Source organism: Watersipora subatra, chromosome 1, assembly GCF_963576615.1.
Source record: "Watersipora subatra chromosome 1, tzWatSuba1.1, whole genome shotgun sequence".
Lineage (NCBI taxonomy): Eukaryota > Metazoa > Bryozoa > Gymnolaemata > Cheilostomatida > Watersiporidae > Watersipora > Watersipora subatra.
This window is the reverse complement of record NC_088708.1, coordinates 53928744-53954203: the sequence shown is the minus strand read 5'-3', so window position 1 is coordinate 53954203 and position 25460 is coordinate 53928744. Positions and strand designations below refer to the sequence as shown.

The window sequence follows — 25460 nt, the reverse complement described above, 5'->3', positions numbered from 1 at the left end:
AATTTATTTGTTACGTGAGAAAAGCAGTCAGGAGTGCTACCTTACACAACATTATATAGAACCACACAAAAACACAATTGCATTTACAAGTTGTATTTTATTAAGTTTTGAAACTTTCATTTAGTTTGAATAATTATATACATACATATTTATAAAATATTATTAAATTTTCTCCAGTGACAAAGCTGTAGCTTTGCACCACACTACGAGTAATTTAGAAATACATTATATTTATACAAACAAAAATATATTTATATAGTTTAAATATATTATATTATTTCGTTTATTGCATATATTATTTAATTTATTATTTGTTATAATTTTTCTCACGTGACAACTGCCATGATAAATACAGGATATGCTAATGACTATTGTATTTTAGAAATAATCGATGGTAGCTCTCCAATTACTGTATCGTTTAGTAGTCGTACATTTGAATACCAAGTCTACCAAATTTATTTTGGATACTCAGCCTTAAAATGTAACCACTGAGCCAATCAGGCTTCACAGCGCCACTAGCCTTGCTGCAGTTAATAAGATACAATAACGGTTTTATGCAAAGCACCTGATTGCGATACTCTAATCTTATTAACTCGCCAACCCAATAGTTACATTTTGAAGAGTTTGTGCGACTTGCAGTGCGGAGATTTACTTAAAAGCCATATACAGTAGGGCCTACGGAGGGGGGGGGCCTACGTCATGTTACATTAAATCCTTAGTTTAATTCTTGCTTGGAGTATTATTACTGGTATTTTTCCTTTTTCATAATTACTAGTGTTTTGAATCTCAATAGTTCACTCTTAATATACCTAAAATGTTTGTGACCTTGATTAGGTCGCTAACTATTGAGATAAACATGTTCACGGTTTTTTTAGAGGCTCAGCAACACGTTTGGAGTCATATTCTAGCTGGCTGCTAACGTGATATTCTAAGCATGCCCAAAGGAAACAGGAAGTGGAAGGATGGTCGTACTGAAGGCAAAGGAAAATACTCTAGACAAAATGCAAGGCCCTACCCACTATCGAACCCACAAGGCAGACAACATTATTCCAGATCATCATCTTTCAATGCTGTATGAATATATTTATGTGCTTGCTTACTTGCTTTAAAATATCCTGACTTAATACTGTAATCGGCAGTTTATTTGGGGTTTACAACAATTATGGTTACTGGGGTTTTGGTTACTTATAATTATATAACTACTATGCAAAATGGTCCCCATGAATGTCGAAAAGTTTACAGTATTTTGTAGAACACTAGTAGTGTCAGCGAAAGTGACATTGTCTCCTCCGCAATTCCTCAAATGGCAAATCTGGCCTCTGTAAGTACACAAATAATTATTTACAGTAGTCTAAATTAGTTGCTATCAGATAATTGTGTGTTGAGACGACTATTAGTCTGGCTTTTGCACAATATTCACTTCAATACTCGGCAAGGCCATGCGTCTCTTTAAGTACTACTGAAGGCAATGTTTGGCTGATAGTCGCCATATTTGATGCAAACCCAACAATATTTTCAAAACAATCAAAACATTTTTTCTTTTATTGATTTGTGGATAATAGCATAATACAGAGCAACCAGAAACTCTGAGTGGCTACGTCAGTATATTAATAGTGGTTGTTGTACATTACAAACCTCGGACTAGTTTATTAAACTATCTTTAGGATCTAGTTCTAGACATCTATAAAGTCATCATTGCCAACCGCACTGTCAGTACATATTACTGGAAAACCTCTATTTGATCGCCACTATAGGAAAAAGGTGGAAAAATAGAGGTTGTACATTAGCTTGAAATATGGATATTGAATTTGTTTGATTCATTCGTTAAAAAGGCAATAAACCTAAAGAAAAAGGCAGAAACAAAGTTAAAACATAATGTAGGAAACAAGATTTGTGTTCTCCTACTTCTTTACTGGTTGTTTTTTTACTGCAGCTATCGGAACAGATGGTTTTCACCTATGAACACCTGTCACTAAAGCCTGATGACCATAGACTACGTAGTACTTTTCTCGAAATGATCGAGTGCCACTTCAAGCTTGCGCTTGCTGGTCAAACCCCGTGTAGGTGTCAATTTTACTAAGCGTTTTGTGTGCCTGTCATGTTAACTGTCTGTGAAGATGAGATGTCACAAGTGGCTTACACAAACACGGCTTCTGTATATTCATTTTACTAGATTTCTCATCTGTATGGCAGTCGTCATCTCCTGAGAATGCCTTCACTTTAGTTTTAGTCGATTTGACATTCTCAACAGATGATATGTGTTATCATTAATTAAAATACCGCCTATGCATTTAAGATATTCACTTTGCGAATACAAAGCTATTTAATGCTGCTTTTGTATATAATATTGGGTCTCAAGGTTTTCATTCGTTGCTTATTTCATTATCCTTACCAACAAATTTTACAGACAAGCCAACAAATTTACATCATTCATCATCGCTTTATGCACACTTTAGCCAGTTTTGCATTAAACATACATTAATTCTCTTGCTGTGTGAGTTACTCCTATTCGCATATGTTATTGTTGTTAGCACACACTTCTATACATGATATTTAGACTTGTCTCTCTCGTTAATTATCAAGTGAAATTAAGTAAGTAGGCAAAATGGAGCTGTCCACACAAGGACTAGATGAATACTTAAAACATTTTAACGGCTAAAGACTTGATATTTACCCAAATGTTCTCATGATTTCCTTTTGTAACAGACTCATACTACCACCATCGTTTCTCGAGTGAAATGTCTCTTATGAATGCTGTTCACCTTGGCAACTTTATTATTCTAGGTTGCTACCTCTATGCTTTTGGCTCTTCCATCAATGAGCTAGGTATGAAGAACTGTGACCTTGACATGGTTTTACTCACGAATGGCACCATCAAGAATGTAAGTACATCTTGTCTTCTGCTAGTCATTTTTCCTCTAGTGGTTGAAGATGTTTTTATGCTATGACAATGTTATTGGAGATGAAGGAGCACTTACATATCACCTAAAAGATTGCCTAAAGCCTGGTTCCCATATCGATTGCGAGAACCCGGTGGTAATGTTTTGCAGCAAAACGCTTGTGACGTTAGGTTCGGCGGCTTCTGTTCACATACAGCTACATCGCTAATAACTGCATAAAAAATGTTCGCTCGCCATCCCGTTTCGATAATAGTGACCTTCACCTGTACAGTGCATTTCGGGAAGGTTTTGCCTGCGGCTCTTTGCGAAACGTGAACAGCGCTAAACTCTTGCATTGACCGCTGGCAGCTACCAGTGGTACCTGGCATGTAGGTTCACATTTCAGCGCTAATTGCCTGCGGTGCTGTCGCCGCTGCTTTGCGACGTATATGGGAACCAGGCTTTAGTATTAGTAGTAGGACTTTAAAGGCTGGTTCACACTGTATCAACATATGTTGGGGTTAGCCTCTCTATGATTATTCGTCAACTATGTGTGCTGTAATCGATGACATCGCCGAGGCAATGCAGATATGGTTGGAAACATTGCAGTTGTCAAACTTTCCTGGAATTTTCTTGAGCATCCGAAACAGTCTGTGCAATGTGCACCGCTTCGGCGATGGTGCTTGGCCGTCGTGTATTGCTTAATCTACATTTCCCTTTGTGATAATTGCTGTAAGACTAGTATTTCATCATTCCAGCAAACAAATTATGTAATGAGAACACCGTGTCGTAGACCATTTGCCGATATAAACGCGGATGGGTTTGTCATAGTGTGAACAATGTTATCACAAATGATCACTGATGTATTGCGGTGTTAAAAATGAACATACGCAAAAACTTTTTAAAGATTTAAAGGTTAAAACACGCAGATCAAGCGAGGGTGCGATTATTACGTCTTTAGAACTTGCAAAGAAACTGACAGGATAGAGACAGGTAATGCTACAACTTGAACGCAATAGGCGACATCAACTATAATAGCTACGATAAAAATTAGTGACATCATTTTGGCATAAGCGCTCTGAGTGTTTCAACTGCGATCAAGTTTTGTCGATTTTAATCTTGAAACATCCTGGCAGTCAGACCACCACAAACAACAACAATCACAACCGATATAAACATACGATACTTTCTAATAACATCTGCTAAAATTTAGTGAAAGTTCATCTTTAATGCTGACATATAGTGTGAACCAACCTTTAAAAGCACACAAATCCATTAAAAGTTGGATGCACTTATCTCTGAGCAGTTTGAGTAACCCAATTACAGTGAGCCCTCGCCATATGACATTAATCCATTCAAGTGTTGGCATCGTAAGGCGAAAATGTCTTATAAAGGGGTATGGAAACCCAGAGTAATTTTAATGCAGGCACCCCTGGTGAAAACATCAAAATTTTATATACTTGTACATAGTAACCATGTTGAAAACTTAGTAACAAAATAGTGTGTTAACCTTAGTAACTGTAGTTACCTACAGTAACTTTATTGTATTTAGTAGTTATGATCTGCAATAAAATGTAGCATTACACTGTATTATGTGCAGTGCGTATCGTAGAGAGTTCTTACCTTCGAGGCAGACATATAACATAAGCGTTGAATTTAACTTAAAGGAATTTAGCTTACTAAACACACATTTGAAGCTAAGTTTTAATATGTATTTTACTAGACTGTAATTTTGTCATTGTCTAAAATTTTATCACTTTAGTTTCTGGTTTTGTTTTCACTATAACTTATGACGAATAATGTTGAACTGAGAGAGAGCGAGCATTATATCTCTTTTAGTCGTTGTGGGAGTGATTTCGGTGAATAGCATATCGGCATATTTGTTATTCCGATGTATTCAGCACACCAACTTCCAAATTTGAATTTTGAGAAAAAATTTTGTTGATGTCATATGGCGAAAAAAAATTGCATGGCGAAGAAATATCATGTTCCACATTGTAAGACATAAAAATCGTAAAACAAGGTACTCGTAACCCGGAGGGTGCACTGTACTTGTAATCATCAGTCAGCACCCAGCCTATCTTTTAGCAAGTATATTTGTGCTATTACAGCGAACTCACGGAAATATGTTTTATTCAAATGATGCACATTGCTGATTTACCAGAATCAGTAGCCACACCCTATAGAGATGTGAGTGATTACATTCAATTTTTTGATAAGAAGCATGCATGGGATCGAAGGACAGTTTTTGTGTAGCATAAGTAGTGCCTGCTACTAGTTGGCTACAGGGATCACTCAATGCTTCTTATACTGATAGTTCATTATGTAAGAGTTAGCATTTCGTTGAGGGCCCTCACCTTAAAGAGATACCGTAAAACCTCTATTTGAACGCCACCTTGATTAGAACACCACCTCTATTTGAGCGCCACTATAGCAGAAGGGTTAAAAAATAAAGTGCCACCTTTTAATTGAACGCCACCTCTATTTGAGCACCACTTTGACATTCCTTGATTTTTACGAAACCTTAAGTGGTCAGTAAAAAATTGTCCACAAATTGGTACTAATAATGACTCAATTACATCAATAACATTTAAACGTTGTTGCAGTTTGTATCGAAAGTTCATTATTTAATTCCAAAGCTTTGCAGTTTTTCGTTAAAGACCACAGAAATAATTAATAACTGTATTAGGTTAATAGTAGTTTCTTCTTTAACGCGATCTTGATACTTTGACGTATGTAAAAAAGCGTTTAACATTTGGGATTGAATTTTGATGCTAAACATTGTGCAGAGTGCGCATGTGGCTAAAGGTTTTTCGTTATTTACATGAAAAGTATTATAAATAGCGACACGTAAAAGTTTTACTCTGCTAAAAAATCTGTTTGGATGCTAATATCAACTAGTTTAGCAGTGCAGAAGAAGAGTCAAGGTCAGCAGTCATTGTGGAAGGTATTGAACAGCCAGAAGAAGCTGACATAGTTTCAAACAAAAGCACCAATAAAAACAGAACTGGCCGAGCAAACAATGCAAATATTTTTGTTTCAAAAATGCACTTTTGTTTCGGCATGAATTATAACTATGGTTTTTTGTTCTTGAATATATATTTGTATTTGATAGATTATTATTATTATATTACATAAATTCGCCGATTATAGCATATTATTTGATAGCATCATTGCAATTATCTAAATTCGGCTCAAAATGGTCAATGCTCATAACTCTTCTTCTATTGGACATAAAATGCCAGCTTTGGCGGCAAACATCAATGAGTGCAATGAGCTTTTATGCAACATTCCTAAATACAGTTATAAAACAAAAGTCTCTGACTCAATTCTAGGAATTGCCTACCCTTTGCACACTATTAGTGAGATTAGCTGGAGGGTTAAAGGTTGACTTGCAATAAAATTCACATTACAGTTATTTGGTATCAAAAGATTCACCATGTCTTACTCTGTTGTGTTAAAGGTGCCAAATATGTGGAAATGTGATTAAAAGCTCTTAAAAGCTCAAAAACGAAAAGCCGCCGTAGATTGGAATCTCTTTATTTCGATGACGCAGCCATGAAATTTGGCTATTGTCTTGTCACGTGATGTTCTCACGTGAATTGAAAGGCCAATAAAAAGCTCAGTATAAAACTTATCGTAGAACTAGTTTATGACAAACACTTCGGGTTGTACCGAAGACCCCGTATCAAATATAGATACTCGCTACTTTACAGTTTTGTTTCGGTTTGGTGTAATCGGCAAGTCGTAATTTGATCATGTGACCCATTCTTTGCAAATAATTTCTGCAGCACTTTTCGATTATCACAAGTGACCAACAGGCTCGTCATGATTATCAGACAATGATATGTACTCCTTCAAACTAAGGCTAAAAAATTAAACGAATTTTTACGGTAAGTTATAGGATATCACTGCTAAAAGTGACAGCATTACAATAACGATAAAACAGACACGTAAGAACAATAGACATGGTTTTATTGAATGCGTGAAGTATATTTGTGAAAATATTTTGACACATAAGGTTGCATGAAAGTGTAAACAGAAACCATCTCTCACAACTACATCACATTTGAGCCGCTTTGGAAAGAGAATCCAAACTACGGCGGTCTCGTGTGGCTGCGATTTTCTGTTTGTTTTTGAGCTTTTAGGAGCTTGTAATCACCTTTCCACATATTTTGCACCTACAACACAACAAAGTAAGACATGGTGACTCTTTTCATATCAAATAACTGTAATGTGAATTTTGTTGCAAGTCAACCTTTAAAGAATTTATCAGAAGATATTTTCTAATGTTTTTCTTTGATTTCTGGCATTAATTTGAAAAAAAACATTGCTTTTTTCCCTTTTTCAGACCAACTATCATTCTACTAGTGTTTCTGAGATCTATGATTTAGTTTTAAAATTTAAGTACTCTTTAATGTTAATTGAATAGCGTAAAACGAATAAAATCAAACCAAAGAAAAACTGAGCTGGTTCCCAAACTGCAAAGTTTCAAGAAACTTTAGACGTTGTATATCGGCAATTACTTTAGATGTTGGGTGTGATGGTTATTCAAATTGTGCTTTGTGCATCAAAAAGCTTGTACATTGACGGGGTCAAAAGTTGAATTTTGATTGTAATACATTCATATGAAATAACTACCTTGATCTGACTGCATGCATGTGGACTTGACACAGCGTTGTACTGTATTTTTGCAGCCAAATAAGTTTTTGCTATTATCTTACATAACTTTTGACATTAGTAAAGTGCTGCTAATTTAACCTATTGTTTGAATATTTTTATAACAATATTAGAAATGATCTCTTTTTCAAGTGGAGCTCTTCTAATTATCATTTCCTATTTTGTCATCTGTGCATCCTTAATAGATAGGTAAGTATTTTAGCTTTCAAGTCAAAGATGTAACTTTGGAGTTATCTGCTCAAAATCATCTACATTTGTACAGATAAACTGCTTATAATGTTACCTTACATTTGGTATTTGGCATTGAAAGCATATAATATAAAGCTCACGTTGTTAGTGTTACCACTTGCACGATTCAATGCTGTTTGCTGTTTAGCAGGAAGTACTATTTATTTAAATGGCGTGGTAAAAATTTATCACGTACAGTTGAAATCTGTTAGCCGTTATTTGATGCATCATCCTTCTATAACCTGTTGGTAACCTTCCTTTAGATGTGGAGCAGACCAATACCCAACACCAAGTCCTTGCTCAACCAACTCATAAACCGGTTGTATAGAAGCCAACGCGAACTTGGTATCACCAACATTGTGCCTATCAAAGCTGCAAGAGTCCCCCTTATCAAGTTCTCTCACCTAAATCAAGACATGGAGTGTGATGTATCATTTAACAGAAGGTAGAGTGTGTATGTCTGTACTCTTTTAAGAGCATACTGAAACCTCTATTTACAAAAGACTCTCTATAGGAAATTTTTGAGTTGCGAAACATCTTTTGATAGAAATTTTGTTTTGACTTACAAAAGATATTTCTAGATTAGAAGGGCCGAACGGCCATTCTTATTTGGCTCATTTGTTTCATGTCTTGTCCTGTGAGTACGACATACAACATGTCTCACTCAGAATCATCGGCTAGCAAATGTGAGTAAACAACTAGTGTTGTCGAATGTTGTATAATTTGGAGTTGTCATGTATCACATACAGAGCAGGATAACTTTCATTTCTAACAATTGAAGTTCTGTAGTTTCTGCATGATGACAGTTTTTCAGTCTTAAATTTTAAATCTTTCTTCTTACATTCTTAAAACAGTGATTCTGAGCGAAACAAAATCACAACAATAATACGACTCCCACCTCTTCCAATTGCTGTCCTCCCGTGTTCCGGTTTTTTTTCAGCTTAGTGTAGACAACCAAGGCCAAAGGTAAATGAACAAGCAGGTCGTTGATAGTTTTTATTCGTCATTTCTTTGGTTTTTTCTTTCCAAGCATACTTTTTCTATGTATGTCTCAAAGTTTGGGTGTCTGTCCGTGTCTATGTCCAGCTATAGCTATTAAAATCTTGGAATTAAAATTCCACATTCTGATGCATTTGAACCCACGGAGATTGCAACCGCAACTTATAAATCCACGCGCTCTACCACTGAACTATACAAGGCATATTGATCAAAGATATTATCATATACCGTATAGCGTATGCACATGCTAAATGACGTCTTATTTGAAACTATGAATTCTATGAAACACAATGCTTTTTCTTGTTTTCTTGAACTTCTATTTTCATTTTTTCGTTAGGTTCAATTGCTAAATTGCAGTCAAGGCCGATTCTTTTCACGCGGACAATTGTATTATCTCCGTAAGAAGAGCCTCTACATTCTCTCTCCGTTCGGTCAGACAAAGACAGTACAATGTTTTATTTTTACATTTGTACCAGTGTCGACAGGTACCAGTATCGTCGTAATCAATGTTTTGATGGATAGCTTCTGGTGGAACAGTATAACCTTTTTCGCACGCCACACACACACTTCAATGCAAGAATTGTTATTATTAATTAAGCATATTCAGGATTTCCATTTTGTTTTCTCAGTTCGTATTAATTGTATTAATGCTAAATCATCTTTTATTGTAATCGTAGCAAAACAGACTTAATTTAGCTATTATTGCACATTTACATTTAAACCCTTTTATAGTTGTTTCATTTTTTTAAAATTCATTTGACCTGCACAAAACCATTTTCTCATGACATGAGGTTTAAAAGTTACAGTTGTTTGAAAAAGTTTGAAAACCTTTACAGTTGTTTTTATTTTCTCTCTTAATTTATTTCAACTACACACAACATTTTCTCATGATATGTAGTTTGAAAGTTAGAATGGCAAATTTTGTTATATGTTAAATACAAATCAGTTTTGTGTTCAAAGATTTTTATTACCTGGGCAATGCCGCGTACTACAGCTAGTAGTAATATAATTCTAACATGTCTTTATTACAGGTTTTAACTACTGCATGTACATGTATTAATAGTTTTGATGTATTTATGAGTTTTGTGGAGGCTTAGAACGGATTAGAGCATAAACACCTTTTATATAGTAACATCTTTTTATAGTAAAATATGTTTTTGTTTTGCTTTATTGTAGACGTATAAAATTTATATTAGTTTTACTTTACAGAATAGACTTCGCTATCTAGAAAAAATAAACAATTTGTTGTTAATTAACGTCTAGTTTGTGTGTTCCCCATCAACTTATTGTAAAATTACCACAATCACTGTCTATAAAACCAGTGATATTGATCAGAAAAAGGAGAAAAGTTGTTAATACGAACCAAAAATACTGCAGTTACGTTATATCTCACAAATTGAAAAGTTATCTCTAGTTTTTCCTTTTTGTATAGCCAAAGGGTTGAGTTTGGGAAGGTCTACGAAAGGATTAGGCAATTTCTATGTATTTTGCTGTTCGTATATCGCGAATTCTCTATAACGTAAAGTTCCTGGAACAGATTATTTATGTTGTAGGAGTGCCTGTTGTATGCAAGTTTCATACAACGCAAATTAAATTTCATGTATAAATAAACCCTAACTTTGTTTTAAAATTTTACAATGGTGATGTAATATGGCTTACTTTGTTATGGGATACCGTAAATTTATTAACAAGCAAATTAGCGTAAATAAAAAAATGCCCGCCATTATATTCTTACTATCGTTTTAGATAGGTTTATTTGTTTGACAGATGTTTGAGTGTTTGAGACAGCTCGAGGAGGCCTTGCATTGAACACTTGCGCAGTAATAAATTACTTAGTGTTTTTCAGCTAGCGAAGCAAAAATGATAACATTCTGCATTTGTCATTGATCTGTCCTGTGCTAGTACACAGGCATGCGATATGATCAAATAATATTTGATGAAGAATTAGGATTGTCATGTAATCATTTTATAAAAATCTTAGCTGTCTCTGCAGTCAACCAATGTTAGTGTTTGGGCTAATAATTTTATTGGTGTAGTTTAAATAAAATTGCTCAGTTTCAAAAGATTCACCAATGTTATGTTTCCTAATTAAGTTCCTATACGTAAAAGACAGTCGATAAATACAGGGGACCCTTGCCATATGATTTTAATTCGTTTCAGTGTTGGTATCATAAAGCGAAAATGTGGTATAGATGCGTACAAAAACCCCTAGCAAATATATAATGCAAAGACCCCCTGGTAAAAATCATCAAAATTTTATATATGTACTGCACATATTAAAAATTAGTAACAAAATAATATGTTAACCTTAGTAACTATAGTCACTTATAGCCTAGTAACTTTAGTGTATTTAGTGGTTATGATCTGCAATAAAATGTAACATTACAATGTAATATGTGCGGTACACACCGTAGGGAGTTCTTACTTTCGAGGCAGACGCATAACATAAACGTTGAATTTTATTTAAATGAATTTAGCTTACTAAACGCATACTTAAAGCTAAGTTTTAGTATGTATTTGAACTATTTTACTGAACTTCAACTTTTTCATCACTAAAACTTGATCACCTATCTGTTTCTGCTTTCGTTTTCACAACAACTAATAATGAATAACTCCCAGCTGAGTGAGATCGGGCATCATATCTTTTCCATTTATTTTATCACTTATCTGTTTCCAGGTTTGTTTTCGCCATTAACTAATAACGGATAACGTTGAACTGAGCGAGATCGAGCATTTCATTCGTTATTAGAGGGATTTTGGCGAATAGCATATCGGCATATTTGGTATTCCGACGTATTCAGCACACCAACTTCCAAATTTGAATTTCGAGAGAAATTCTTGTTGATTTCCTGTGGCGAAAAATATTTCGTATGGAGAGGGCAAAAAATCAGCGTGTTCTACATTGCCAGGCAAAAAAATCGTATACCAGGGTCGTCGTAACCCGAGGGCACACTATATGTGCTCATTTTTCTGTAAAAAGGTGCGCTTTTCTTTTGCCATGTCGATCTTGAAATATATTTTCATTTTCAAATTTTATTATTTGTATTTCAATTAATGATTGCCGAACAAGTGAATTAATAAAAAACACCATTATCATATTTGTACTCCAAACATCCTATATTACTTGAAACATCTCCAGCTCAATCTGACCAATCATTGGCTGATACTGTTTCCAGTTTCATTAAAGTCATTGCTGATCATTTGAGCTGGTGGCTGCAAATGGCCATCACTGTGTGTCCGCCAGCTGATCATAATAAGCTTGCAATATTTTAGAATGTCTTAAATGACACTATATAAACACATTAAATATAAAATCTGATGATTCACAAATAGCTAGCTAATCTTAAATGACACTTTTGTAAATCTTAAGCTATGAACTGTTGATCTTCAGGAAAATGGGCTTTCTCTTTTTAGGAGAATCACGCTATTTAGGATGACTGCCTAAGCAGCAGCTATTAACCCTTTAAAATAGTACACAACTATTCATGATGACCACTGCTAACTGGTCTGTACACCCTTAATAAACAGTACACAACTATTCATGATGACCACTGCTAACTGGTCTGTACACTCTTAATAAACAGTACACAGCTATTCATGATGACCACTGCTAACTGGTCTGTACACTCTTAATAAACAGTACACAGCTATTCATGATGGCCACTGCTAACTGGTCTGTACACTCTTAATAAACAGTACACAACTATTCATGATGGCTACTGCTAACTGATCTGTACACTCTTAATAAACAGTACACAACTATAGCATAGGTTTTTTCCATTTACGTTTCTACAAGTGTATATAAAATTTAGAATTGGTGTCATCAACTCTATGATTCTATTTATAGAACAGGTGTCATCAACTCTATGATTTTATTTATAGAATTGATTTTATCAACTCTATAATTTTATTTGTAGAAGGGGGGTCATCAATTCTATGATTCTATTTATAGAATGGGTGTGATTAACTCTATAATTCTATTTATAGAATGGGTGTCATCAGTTCTATGATTCTATTTATAGAATGGGTGTCATCAACTCTATGAATCTATTTATAGAATGGGGGTCATCAACTCTATGATTCTATGTATAGAATGGGTGTCATAAACTCTATGAATCTATTTATAGAATGGGGGTCATCAACTCTATGATTCTATTTATAGATTTGGTGTTATTAACTTTATAATTCTATTTATAGAATGGGTGTCCTAAACTCTTTGCTCATCAGTGCTGTCATGCAGTTCAGTAAGAGTGCCAAGCTGCTTGCCTTCACGCTCAAGCTCTGGGGGAAACAGAAGGGGTTTGTGGGAGGAGGTGGCAAGAAGATGAATAGCTATTCCATGACACTTATGGTCATATTCTTTCTCCAGCAGGTAGAAGTCGTTCCTCCGCTCAAGTACCTCCAATGCCCCAACAGTGAGTTTCATAAAACATTGGAACATTGGATCTGCCTGAATGTTGGAAACTTGCTCAATTTATTGGACGACTTTGTCATGTTTTAGACACGATCGAGGATGCTGAAGGAATCAGTTTTATTACAAAACCTGATGACTTAGCTCGTTTCAAAGGACTCATGAGGGAGTACGAACCTAGTAAGTTATCTCCCTTACAAGTGTGTTATACTTAGCTCGTTTCCAAGGACTCATGAGGGAGTACGAACCTAGTAAGTTATCTCCCTTACAAGCGTGTTATACTTAGCTCGGTTCAAAGGACTCATGAGGGAGTACGAACCTAGTAAGTTATCTCCCTTACAAGCGTGTTATACTTAGCTCGTTTCAAAGGACTCATGAGGGAGTACGAACCTAGTAAGTTATCTTCCTTACTAGCGTGTTACACTTAGCTCGTTTCAAAGGACTCATGAGGGAGTACGAACCTAGTAAGTTATCTCCCTTACAAGCGTGTTATGCATGGACAGTGTGCTTTTCTCCGAGTTGCCAGTTAAAATCTAAAAATTAGATTTATGTTCAAACATGCTGGCCTTTATCAACCTTCGGGTTTGTCTACTCCTGTTTCACATTTGTCATTAATCAAACTTTAAAGGTTGACTTGCAACAAAATTCACATTTCAGTTATTTGGTATCAAAAGGCTCACCATGTTTTACTCTGCTGTGTTGTAGGTGCAAAATATGTGGAAATGTGATTACAAGCTCTTAAAATCGAACAGTTAATCGCAGCCATCACGAAAAGGCTGTAGTTTGGAATCTTTTTATTTCGACGTACTCAAACATTGTGGTTATTGTTTTGACACGTGATGTTATCACGTGAAATGAAAGGCTAATAAAAGGCTCAACATAAAACGTCTTGTAGCACTAGTTTATGAAAAACACTTCGGGGTTCTATTGGAAAGCCCGCATCAAATATAGATGCTCGCTTTACAGTTTCATTTCAGCTTGGTCTAATCATTTAGTCGTAATCTGATCATGGGACCCATACTTTCAGCCAAGTAGCGCGAACAATTTATGCGGCATTTTACGACTATCACAGGTGACCAATAGGCTCGTAATGTTTATCAGAGGATGATACGCACTCCTTCGAGCTAAGGTTAAAAAATTAAACGAACTTTTAGGCTAGGTTTTGAGATAGCAGTGTTCAAAGTGACAGCATTACAATGATGATGAAATAAATTCGTAAGGACAATAGACATGGTTTTATTGAATGCGTGGAGTTTATTTGTGAAAATATTTCGGCGAATTCGATTGCATGAATGTGTTAACAGAAGCCATTGTGTTCAGCTACATCCCATTTGAGCCATTTTGAAAAGGGATTCCAATCTACGGCGTTTTCGTGATGGCTGCGATTAACTGTTCATTTTTTAGATTTTAAGAGTTTGTAATCACATTTCCACATATTTGGCGCCTACAACACAGCAGAGTAAGACATGGTGAATCTTTTTGATACCAAATATCTGTCATGTGAATTTTGTTGCAAGTCAACCTTTAATGTGTTATGCCGTTCTAGACACAGATTACTCAAGTTGTGGTGTTTGATGTACTGTCGAACTTTTTTTCTGGAGTCTTATGTTTAAGCCATCGCATATTGTAGCTAATTGTTCTGTAATAGTACAGTATATAATTAAACCTTGACTTATGCTCACCTCTATCTACTTGGGAAAGTATTTGACATATAATATAAAATTGAGTGAAGTACAGCGGATATAATAATAACAATTTCTGCTCTTACATACATATACAATGTTTTTGGCATTAAAAAAGGATCTCAGCAATGATTAATATCAAATGTCAAGAAAAGTCTTATTGCTTATTACTGCTGTAAGTTATGAAAGTTTACTGATGTAAGTTATGATGAAAGTTTACCACAGTAAGTTATGAAAGTTTATTGCTGTAAGTTTTGAAAATTTACTGCTGTAAGTTATGAAAGTTTGGTAGTGAAGAAATGAATACCTACACCCAAATTGCGTAAAAGCTTTAGACTATCCAAGAAAAGTTGGCCGTCGTAACTAAAACTATTTTCTGTTATTAGAGTTACATACATAAGCTCATCAAGTCTTTACGTTTATTTTATATTAATTTTATATTTATTACACCAGAAGTCCTTCATGTTTGTATTAGAAACATGTAAGCAATAAAACGTAATGAGTATTGCTTAAGATATAAATTATAAATATGTTAGTATTTACTCGTTCAAATGTTATCAGTAGTATGTCTTCGCACGAATCAGTTTGTTTCCTGAGAGAAGTAGGCTTATAGTATATATTAGGATATCTTTAGAGATCTTAAGAAGTGGAGTTGCATCAGTATAGTATATATTAGGATATCTTTGGAGATCTTAAGAAGTGGAGTTGCATCAGTGAATCTGGTATTCAATTAACTTACGCATATTTTTTTCAGCTTGTCTTACAGACGTAACAATTTTTATTTTGTCGTTTCTATAGGTGAACTCCTGAAAGGATTCTTTGCCTACTATATCCGCTTCCCGTTTGAGACAAGCATTATATCCGTTTACGAGGGAGAGCCCCTTCTCATCTCTGAGCGTCCCAGCTTTAATGTATGTTATTTATTTATCATCCTTGAACTTGCAGGTGGTTCATGTTTGACTGAATGCGTTAATTACATTGTTTTTATTTTTCTCAGAGGTGAAGTTATTTTAGCGGGCAGCCTACAGGCATTTTATTTTGTAAGTCGCTCAAATGTATTTGAAACAGATAGTGGTAAAAAAATTATGCTCATTGCTCACAAAAAGCTGGACACAGTTTCTAGGTTGAAGTGTGTCATTGGATTAAAAAGCTGAATTAATTAACGAGTCGTGACAGAGAGTTGTCTCTATAGCAACAGCAAGCTGCTTCTCTCAGTTCTTTCCTTCTCAGCCTTTTTTGTGAATTTCATGGGTCTATTTTGACCTCAAATATTAATACCTACTGGAAGTATTCTTCATTTACGGAGTTGTCTTCCATTTGTTCAGTTCGATCCGCTTGATATGATAAAGTAATAATTGCAGTTGTCTCACCCTGATTTAAGTTTATTAGCTCATTTCATGAACTTATTTTACCTGCAGGCACATTACTCTAAACTAGCTCATCTATTTTGTCAAGTGTTGGGGCAGCTTTGTCCACAGCCATGTCTGCTTGTGTGTGATTTAAATTGAGCTAATTTTTGAATTAATTTTTTGCTAATTAATTTTTTACCACTGGATATTTTACACACAATTCTATTGGCGGAAATAGACAATTCAAACTTTTTTGTTATATATAGGTGAGTCTCATTCTTTGAATTTCAAGTCTTTGAAATCAAATGACTACAAAGATACCATCCTAAAATTAGAATCACCTAATGTAAGCCCATCTCACAACGCATAGTCTTCAAGGTTTCCAATGTACAGTGCACTCTCAGGATACGATTTTAATCCATTCCAGGATTGGCATCGTATGGTGAAAAAATTGTATGGAGGGGTATAGAAACCATAGTAAGTATATAATGCAAAAATCCCCTGGTAAAAATCATTAAAGTTGTATATAAATACTGTACATATTAAAAAATAACAAAATAGTATGTTAACCTTAGTAACTATAGTTGCCTACGGTAATTTTAAGTATGTTTGGTGTATTTATTTGTTATGATCTGCATCAAAATGTAGCGTTCGTGCCTTCAAGACAGTTGTACGTATACATAAACTCTGAGTTCACTTTAAGTAAGTTTAGCTTATTAAACACACATTTAAAACACACATGCAATTTTTTATCTTATCAAATCTTTACTACCTACCCTACAGGATGAATTTATTTGCGGAGTTATATTTCGTGAAAATTGTCTTTCCATGCATATTCGCGGATGAATTTATTCGCGGCTGAAAACTGCCACTCTCTAGGAAAAGTTAACTCTATTGCGGCTAGTAATAGATATTCCTACGCATGCGCACACCGCGTGTTCCAGTTTATATTTAGCTTACAACTGCGAGGCGATCATGCTATTCTACGGTAAACAATTTTTGCTGCGTCAAGAGGTTTTCACGAATATTCATCGCTTTGGAGGCCTTTGATAAGCCAACAACTTGTGGTAAGTAATGAGTTTTTTAGATTTACTAAATTAGTTGAATTTTACTTTGGTTCTTCGGTAAAACGCAATACTAATTTTTTCCATCCCTACTGCTTCATTATTTGTTTTAGTGTGAGAGAGATTTTTCATCATACACCGAAGAACAATGATTGCAAGGGTGGTAGATGTCATTCTTAGAAGATCACCAATCATTCAGGGAGGTCTGGAAATTGAGGTTGAAGTGACCGCAGCTACTTACGAGAAAAATATATCTGTTTTTAAAAAAGGAACAAAAACGCCTTTACGAGCACAAATCTTTGGCCAACCGGCAGAACTTTGCAATAGTAAGCCACGAGGAGAGTTCTGATGATAACTTCCTTACCAGCCATGTAGTAGCGAGAGAATCGCCTTCAACACCTACCCAAGACAGTGACAAAGCTGCTATTACCAAAATAACTAGTCAGAAAGCACCATTACTCGCTAGTATTCACATATCAAGAGTACCAGTTTAATTTTATTGCTAGACAACCGCCATATGGACTAAACTGTTTATATTTACTCCATTCATCGTTTGTAAAATTTTATTTGTATTTGAAATATTTTATTTGTACACTCGAGTTTGTAATAAATTATAATACATCTATACATGAAATAAAATATATAATTTAATCATGTTTGCTACAGCGATATCAAGGAGTTGTTGTCGGTGAAGGGGTCTAGGTTGACTGGTTGCCTCTCTGCCAATATTCCTGCCTTGATGAATATTACTACTTGTGTCTAGTTTTCATAATCGGAGTAGGTTGTTTCATTCTCAATCTGCAGTAAACACAAAAAGAAAAAATATTAACGAGTGTTGAGGAAGTACAAAAACAATAGCTGAAGTATTTGATGAAAGTGATCAGTTTTTAAACAAAAGAATTAACTAATGCAGTTGATTATGGAAAAACATATCTGCACTGCAAATCAAATACATACCATAATGTCCAGATCAGAGTCATGATCGTCCTTGACTTTGGTATTAGAGATTGATGGAGTTGATTCTAATGTAAAAAGACTAGGAGAGCTTTTTTGCTATGCTGAAGCCATGCCGAATAACTTGTAAAAACCTTGAATAATTTTGTAAAGTTTGACGCAATGGCAATAAAGCTCGAAGCCTGGCGATGATTTTAAAGAAGTTTTGGAACTCGGCTACGTCTAGTACTTCTGCTTCGCGGCTATTTACGCGATGACGCCATTCTACATATCTTGTGACAACCTCGAATAATTTTGTAAATAAATGTGATGCATTGCCAATGGTGTTAGCTCAAAGCTCAGGCAATGATTTTTAAAATGTTTTGGAACTCAATTACTTTTAGTATTTACATTAAAAACTAGACTAGCGACTAGTTTTCAATTTGATGCAGTAGTTATTCTTTCTTGTGATTAAAAATAGAACTAATTATTCACTGAATTTAATAATTCGCGGGATTGACTGTTTGCGAAATCGCGAATTTTTATGACCAACGAATATTTTCATCTTGTAGGGTATCAGTTTCTGGCACCGTTTTCACAATAACTTTCAGCCAACCTCGATGAAACCTTTTCAACCTAATTTGCCAAGAAAGCCTGAGCGATGCTGTTCTCGAAAATGTTCTGTTTAATCAATGATACACAACCCTACAAGGATAGGTGACGAGCATCATGTGGGCGGGGTTTAATGTTCGAGCTCTGTTGGGATGAACCCGAACATGGCACTCGAACAAAGAGATATGCTGAATAAAGCCCCTTGTAAATTTACAAATATCATGAACAATAGTGGTTATTTTACTGATCTGTTTGTTTCATTTTGTTGTCAAATAAATATAGTTGCTCAATATTGTCACCGTTATGATCAGTCAGTTGCCATTCACAAGCATTCATGATATTAATAGTCGCCATCGTGAAATAGCCCAAATTCGGATATAGATTTTCAGTATGAAAACTACACTGCACAGCTTGCCTGCTGTCCCATCTTATTGGCCAGGGCAAACAATTTCACAATGATGAAAGACTTTGTCATCTTATATTAAGGGTGGCAAAATATTTATAAAAAACTAGAGAAAAAAGGACGTTGTTCGGGTGATTTCGGGTGAATGATATTCAACATTTGGCATATACTACGACCCCTAAAAATCTCAAAATTGATAAAAATAGGTAATTTGAAATGTTTTATGGTAATTTGAAATGTTTTATTTTCCAAGGATCCTAGTATATCGCTAAAATTGAAAAGGGAAAGAGAGAATTACGTGTTTGCTGGTTGCGGGTTTTGTTGTTTTGTACTACTAACCGGAAATCAGGTATAATCCGCAATCGACGCATATAGGCGATAAAAATCTAGACCCAAAAACCTAACAAGGCAACGCGACCACTGCGCGGGGACTGTGTTAGCTCCAAAACCCAGGCTAGCACAATACTAACAGAGCTCGATCATTAAACCCTGCCTACATGATGCCCGTAACCTATCCTGTAGGGTTGTATATCATTGGTTTAATACATAATGAAGTGGATTTTTGTTAGCAGATTAAGTTAAGCTGTCTGACCACTGACCTTCTGTTTCAAGGGATCGCAACTCCAATTTTGCTACTGGTTTTAAAGGGAAAATATTACCCTTTAACACACAAGAAATGCTGAACTGAGAGAAATTGGTCATCGTGTCTCTTTCAGGTGTTGTGAGAATGTTTTCGACGATAAGCATTTCAGCGTCTTTGTTATTTTGACGTACTTAATAAGCACACCGACTGCTAAATTTGAATTCCGGCCAAACTTTTGTTGAATTCGTATGGTGGAATAAGATTTGTATGGCGAGGTGAAAAAATCATCATGTTCCACTTTGTAAAGTGAAAAATCGTATAACAGGGTAATCGTATCCTGCGGGTGCACTGTATAATGAACATGACCACACTGATCTGCTGTTTTCATAAGTACTGTACCTTGGCCAATCAGAGGTTAGCCCTGCAGTGACTGCATTTCTCTGTACTGCCCTGGTTAAGCTTCTACTGTAGTTGTTGCTGCAAGCAATTCATACTAGTGGCTCTCGTCTCTTATGACATAAAAATATCACTTTCGAATACCGTATTGCTACCTTGATACAGTAATTGAGAGTTGGTTGTATCTCATTTTGACTCATGAGGTTACCGAGATACACAGTTTTTTAAGTTAGCCAAAGTCAGCAATTTAAAAAAGTAATTATCAAACATAGTAGAAATCATAAATACTAAGATTGGGTTGTAGCTGTGCTGTTCATCTTAGAGTTGCCTTCTCTCTGGTGCATTATAAAAACTTTCTGTTTTTGCTGAGTCGTTGCACTGTTTGCACTGTCAGTTGCCCTGTTTGCAAATGGTATTAGCTATCAGTGGAACCTTGTGATGCATGATTTGTCTATGTTCAGGATGATAAATTAAAAAACAAGTTTCCGTTTAAAAAATGAGATATATCAGTTTAGTTAATATCATAGAGTTATCTCCCCCTAGAGTGATAACTGTGCATTCAACAACACGAGCGTTTCCGGTGCCAACAAGGAGCGTTTAGGCCACGCCCCTTTTTTGTGCTAGTCAATCGTAGTGATCGACAGAACAATAACGTCAGCCATGAGAATGATCATGAATTTCCAGTTAAGATAGTAATTATTGCTCATATTAAAGAAATGATGATTATAGTTTATTACTCTAATATATGCTTATTATTTAAAGCAATTCAATACCTACATGCATTGCAAAGGCACTGAATAGATGGTGTTAAGTAAGTGAGTTAATGCAATCAGTTACTCCAATGATATACAGCCCCCACACATGAGGGGCTGTATATCATTGGTTATTCATAGATAAGATAGATAGTCATACTGGGGTTGTATTACATTGGTGTGATGGGAAGCTAATCGACTGCCATCAACTGAAAATATTGATATTGTATGGTGATAGAGCGATTCATTGACACCTCAGTTCACAAACAGCCCTTGCATGTAATATTAGATTTCAATACATATCAATCAAATACATAGACTAGCTTGAAGCAAAGATGTCCACTAGTTAGTGGACATCTTTGCTAGATGTAAGCAAGCAAAAAGTTTGAAAGTTAGAGTGGCAAATGTTGTTATATGTTAGATAAAAATAAATTATACTTAATTATACTAAATTATAATTATTTAAAAATAAAATAGACTTTTTATTACTTTATTTATTAAATAAAGTAATAAAAAGTAGTTGTGAATTACTTTATTTATTAAATAAAGTAATAAAAATTAGCTATGATTACAATAATTTTTTATTGTAATCATAGCTAAACAGATTATATTTAGCATTACTTGCTAATTATTTTACATTTAAACACATTTGCAGTTTCATTTTTCTTCTTAATTCATTTTAACAAAAAACTTCTTTCATGATATGAAGTTTAAAAGTGGTAGTTGTTTGAAAAAGCTTGAAAACATTTACAGTTGTTTTTATTTTCTCTCTTCTCTTCATTTATTTCAATTACACAAAACACTTTTCATAATATGTAGTTTGAAAGTTAAAGTGGTAAATGTTGTTATATGTTAAATAAAAATAAATTATACTTAATTCTACTAACTATATTTATATAAAAATAAAATAGACTTTTTATTACCTTATTTATTAAATAATTTTTCATTGTAATCATAGCTAAACAGATTATATTTAGCCATTACTTGCTAATTACTTTACATTTAAACACATTTACAGTTTTATTTTTTTCCTAATTTATTTCAACAAAACACTTATTTCATGATCTGAAATTTAAAAGTTGTAGTTGTTTAAAAAAGCTTGCAAACCTTTAAAGTTGTTTTCTTTTTCCTCTTAATTCATTTAAACTGCTTAAAAATATTTTCTCATGATATGAAGTTTAAAAGTTAGAATAGTAAATGTTATATAAAAATAAATTTTCTGTCCAAATACTTTTTTATTACTTGGGCAACACCGGGTAGTACAGCTCATAGTTGATGGCAGTTGATTAGCTTCCCATCACACCAATGTAATACAACCCCAGAATGACTATCTATCTTATCTATGAGTAACTGCTTGCATTACCTTCACTTTCACTCACTATCTATTCAGTGCCTTGACAAGTCATGTAGGTATCAGGGATTACGTGTATGTCACAATTTCCATTTTCATAATTCCTTTCCATATTATTTCCATTTCCATAATTCATTTCCATATTATTTCCATTTCCATAAAAGTTCCATAATTCATTTCCATATTAATTCCATTTCCATAATTCATTTCCATATTATTTCCATTTCCATATTATTTCCATTTCTATAATTCATTTCCATATTAATTCCATTTCCATAATTCGTTTCCATATTATTTCCATTTCCATATTATTTCCATTTTCATACCATTTCCATACTTGTAAAATAAAATTTCCATATCTATTTCCCTAAAATTATGGAAAGATTTATGTTTATGGAAATGAAAAAGTAAACATTTCCATAATATGTTTAGCAATCCCTGGTAGGTATTGAATTGCTTTAAATAATTAGCACATATTAGAGTAATAAACTATAATCATCATTTCTTTAATATGAGCATTAATTACTATCTCAACTGGAAATTCATGATCCTTGTTTAACCCTTCTCATGGCTGATGTTATTGATCTAGTCATCACTACGACTGACTAGCACAAAAAAGAGGCGTGGCCTAAACGCTCCTTGTTGGCACCGGAAACGCTCGTGTAGTTATCACTCTAGGGGGAGATAACTCTATGGTTAATATCAACATAGCTGCTCGATTTTAGTCAGGTTTTGGAAAAATGAAACAGTTTATTGGGTTAATAAAATGCTATTAGTCAGTACTTGCAATCAGTACATCTGTTTGTCTTTCACTTCACTTGATGTTCACAGTTTCTTTAAGACACCTTCGTTATGTGCCGCAGTCAGATGTTCTGTTGCCACTCTTACCAGTTTTTTTTCATTTGTTTTTGTTGTATTTATTTGATTTGTTTTCAGTTAACAGTTTAACTAGTTCATCCACTGAAGCATATTTCATTTTAGCATATTTCACTCTATGGTTATCAAGTAAGTATCTAGCTGGTGATGATTGCGGTTAGCCCAGAGTTTGTTTGATTACAGGAACAGTTCATTAATATACAGGATCCATTTGAGAAAGACTTCAACACAGCAAGAGGGGTGAAGGAACCGATGAGAAACTGGTTTAAAAAGTGCCTAAATCTCACGTATGCCCATCGAGCAGTGATCTGTGACCGCAAACAAAAAGGTCAGCTTTGGGGTCTGCAGTACCTTTTGCAACCTGTTGAACATATCACTAACGAAAAGATGGCCAAGGCCAAACTTCAGCTAACAGCCCAAGAAAGAAGCAGTTTTGCTTGTGCCATGGCTGACTATTACAAAGTGGCAGGACGAAAATTGGAGTTTGATGTTCCATACTCGCAGACGGGTTGTCCTATGAAACAATATGTCAGGTGTTGCGTGCAGGTGGTGCGTACTCTCTCGGAGCTTTATGGAATGTCTGTTACCGCTGCTTGGTCATCTCATCCTCTGAGTGACCCGGTAAGGCAACTGGTCACATCGAACAGCAATCCTCCATCTGGCAGAAGAGAAAATGAACCATTCGCAGCTGTGCCCCAGTTTGCAGGTCAGTTTGGGTTCCTGCATGGTTCAGATTCTTTGGTGAGCTTTTCATAGCCTTGTCGGATAATATTCTTAGTTGAAGCATCGATTAGAGCTTATTGCTATTTTTCAGACGATCGTATAACTGTCATGTCTCTCATCACGAGAATGACCATCTGTTTGTTCAAATAACATTTTCCGCTAACGGCTAGTTTACACTTTATCGTTCCATACGTATCTCAAGGTCGTCCTCACAATTATTCATCAACTTTCATCGCTTTTTTCATCAACTTTCAATTATTCATCAATCATTCATCGTCGAGGCAACAGTGTCACGGAGTTCATGATCTATATTTTTACAAGTTGCTAATGTGTGGCTAGTATTTATCATTTTAGTGAATGTATTGTATAGTGAGAACCCTGTGTCACAAACTAATCACTGATCTAATTGCAGATTGGTTTGTATTAGTGTAAACATTGTTATCATAGACAATCACCGGCATATATACCGGATAAGAAAGCGCTTAGCAATTGAATAATAGCTCACAGCTCCTTTGAGTTTAGTGTTGTTCTTAAGTTGGCAGATGAATCATATTTTTATAAGAGTGAGTGTGTGTCTAATCAATAACTATCTAGAATATTATTTGTAGAATTGCAGCAAAGCAAACCAGAAGACGTTACAAAGATTCCACTAGAATTCTATATACCCTTTACCATTCAAGTAAGAAACAAGTGGTACAATCTGCTTGACACATCAACTCTCAAACGAGTCCCATTCAACTATAACGATTATGTTAGAGAAGTAAACAGAAGCTTACAGAAAAAAAATGCTCACCTCGCAGATTTTACCATCACATTCCAACCACATGATGGTAATTTTTACCTTATTGACTTGGAGGTCGCAGACATGAATTCTCATTACCTTGATGCGATATGTCAGCATCTTCGAACTGTCATTCCTAGAGCCATTCAGAGAGATCTTGCCAACTCCTGATGTCAAAGTTTTTAGATATCTCCAAATTAGCAATATTTCAACTTTACTGGATGAACAGACATTTGAATGTTAATTTTTAAACACTAAATAGCAACTGTTTCACTCTCGAAACTTGTTACATATTGTTCTACGCAGTTTCTTGCAGGAAGAACTACAACGCTTATAGGAATCGTCTGCTCTGGAGTTATAAATTTAGGAATACTAATAATACAATCAACAATAAAGTCTATATCTACATAATCACTGGCTATGATTACTGAGTTTACAGCTGGGAACAGTTGGCTGCTACTTTTATTAGTTCTGCAGTGAATCTGATATAAGTAAGATTTTGTGTTTATATATTATAGGGAATTTATTATTATTCATGTTGTAAGTAATATCACAGAGTTAAGGAGTGCCAACCACTTAAAATATCGTTCTCTTCTTGCTAGTAAGAGTTTAGAGAATCAGAAGAGGAGAAACATTGTAAATAAATCATGCAGCAATATTAGGATAAATAATGATCAATCTGATCAATATTGATCAATTGGGTCAATAATGATCAATAGAACTGTTTATTAATGGAGTTGATTGTCAAGTGTGGTAGT

General features: G+C 34.8%; 1 protein-coding gene across 1 annotated transcript; it reads left to right on the top strand.

The window, feature by feature from the left end:
- Positions 1-880: 880 nt before the first annotated feature.
- Positions 881-25431, top strand: LOC137405097 (speckle targeted PIP5K1A-regulated poly(A) polymerase-like). The gene is made up of 10 exons (XM_068091324.1): positions 881-1072; positions 1253-1321; positions 1934-2060; positions 2785-2882; positions 8051-8232; positions 12984-13201; positions 13288-13377; positions 15678-15790; positions 23382-23904; positions 24530-25431. Exons 1-10 carry the CDS (start codon positions 935-937, stop codon positions 24871-24873), a joined length of 1902 nt encoding a protein of 633 aa, XP_067947425.1. The 5' UTR covers positions 881-934; the 3' UTR covers positions 24874-25431.
- Positions 25432-25460: the final 29 nt, after the last annotated feature.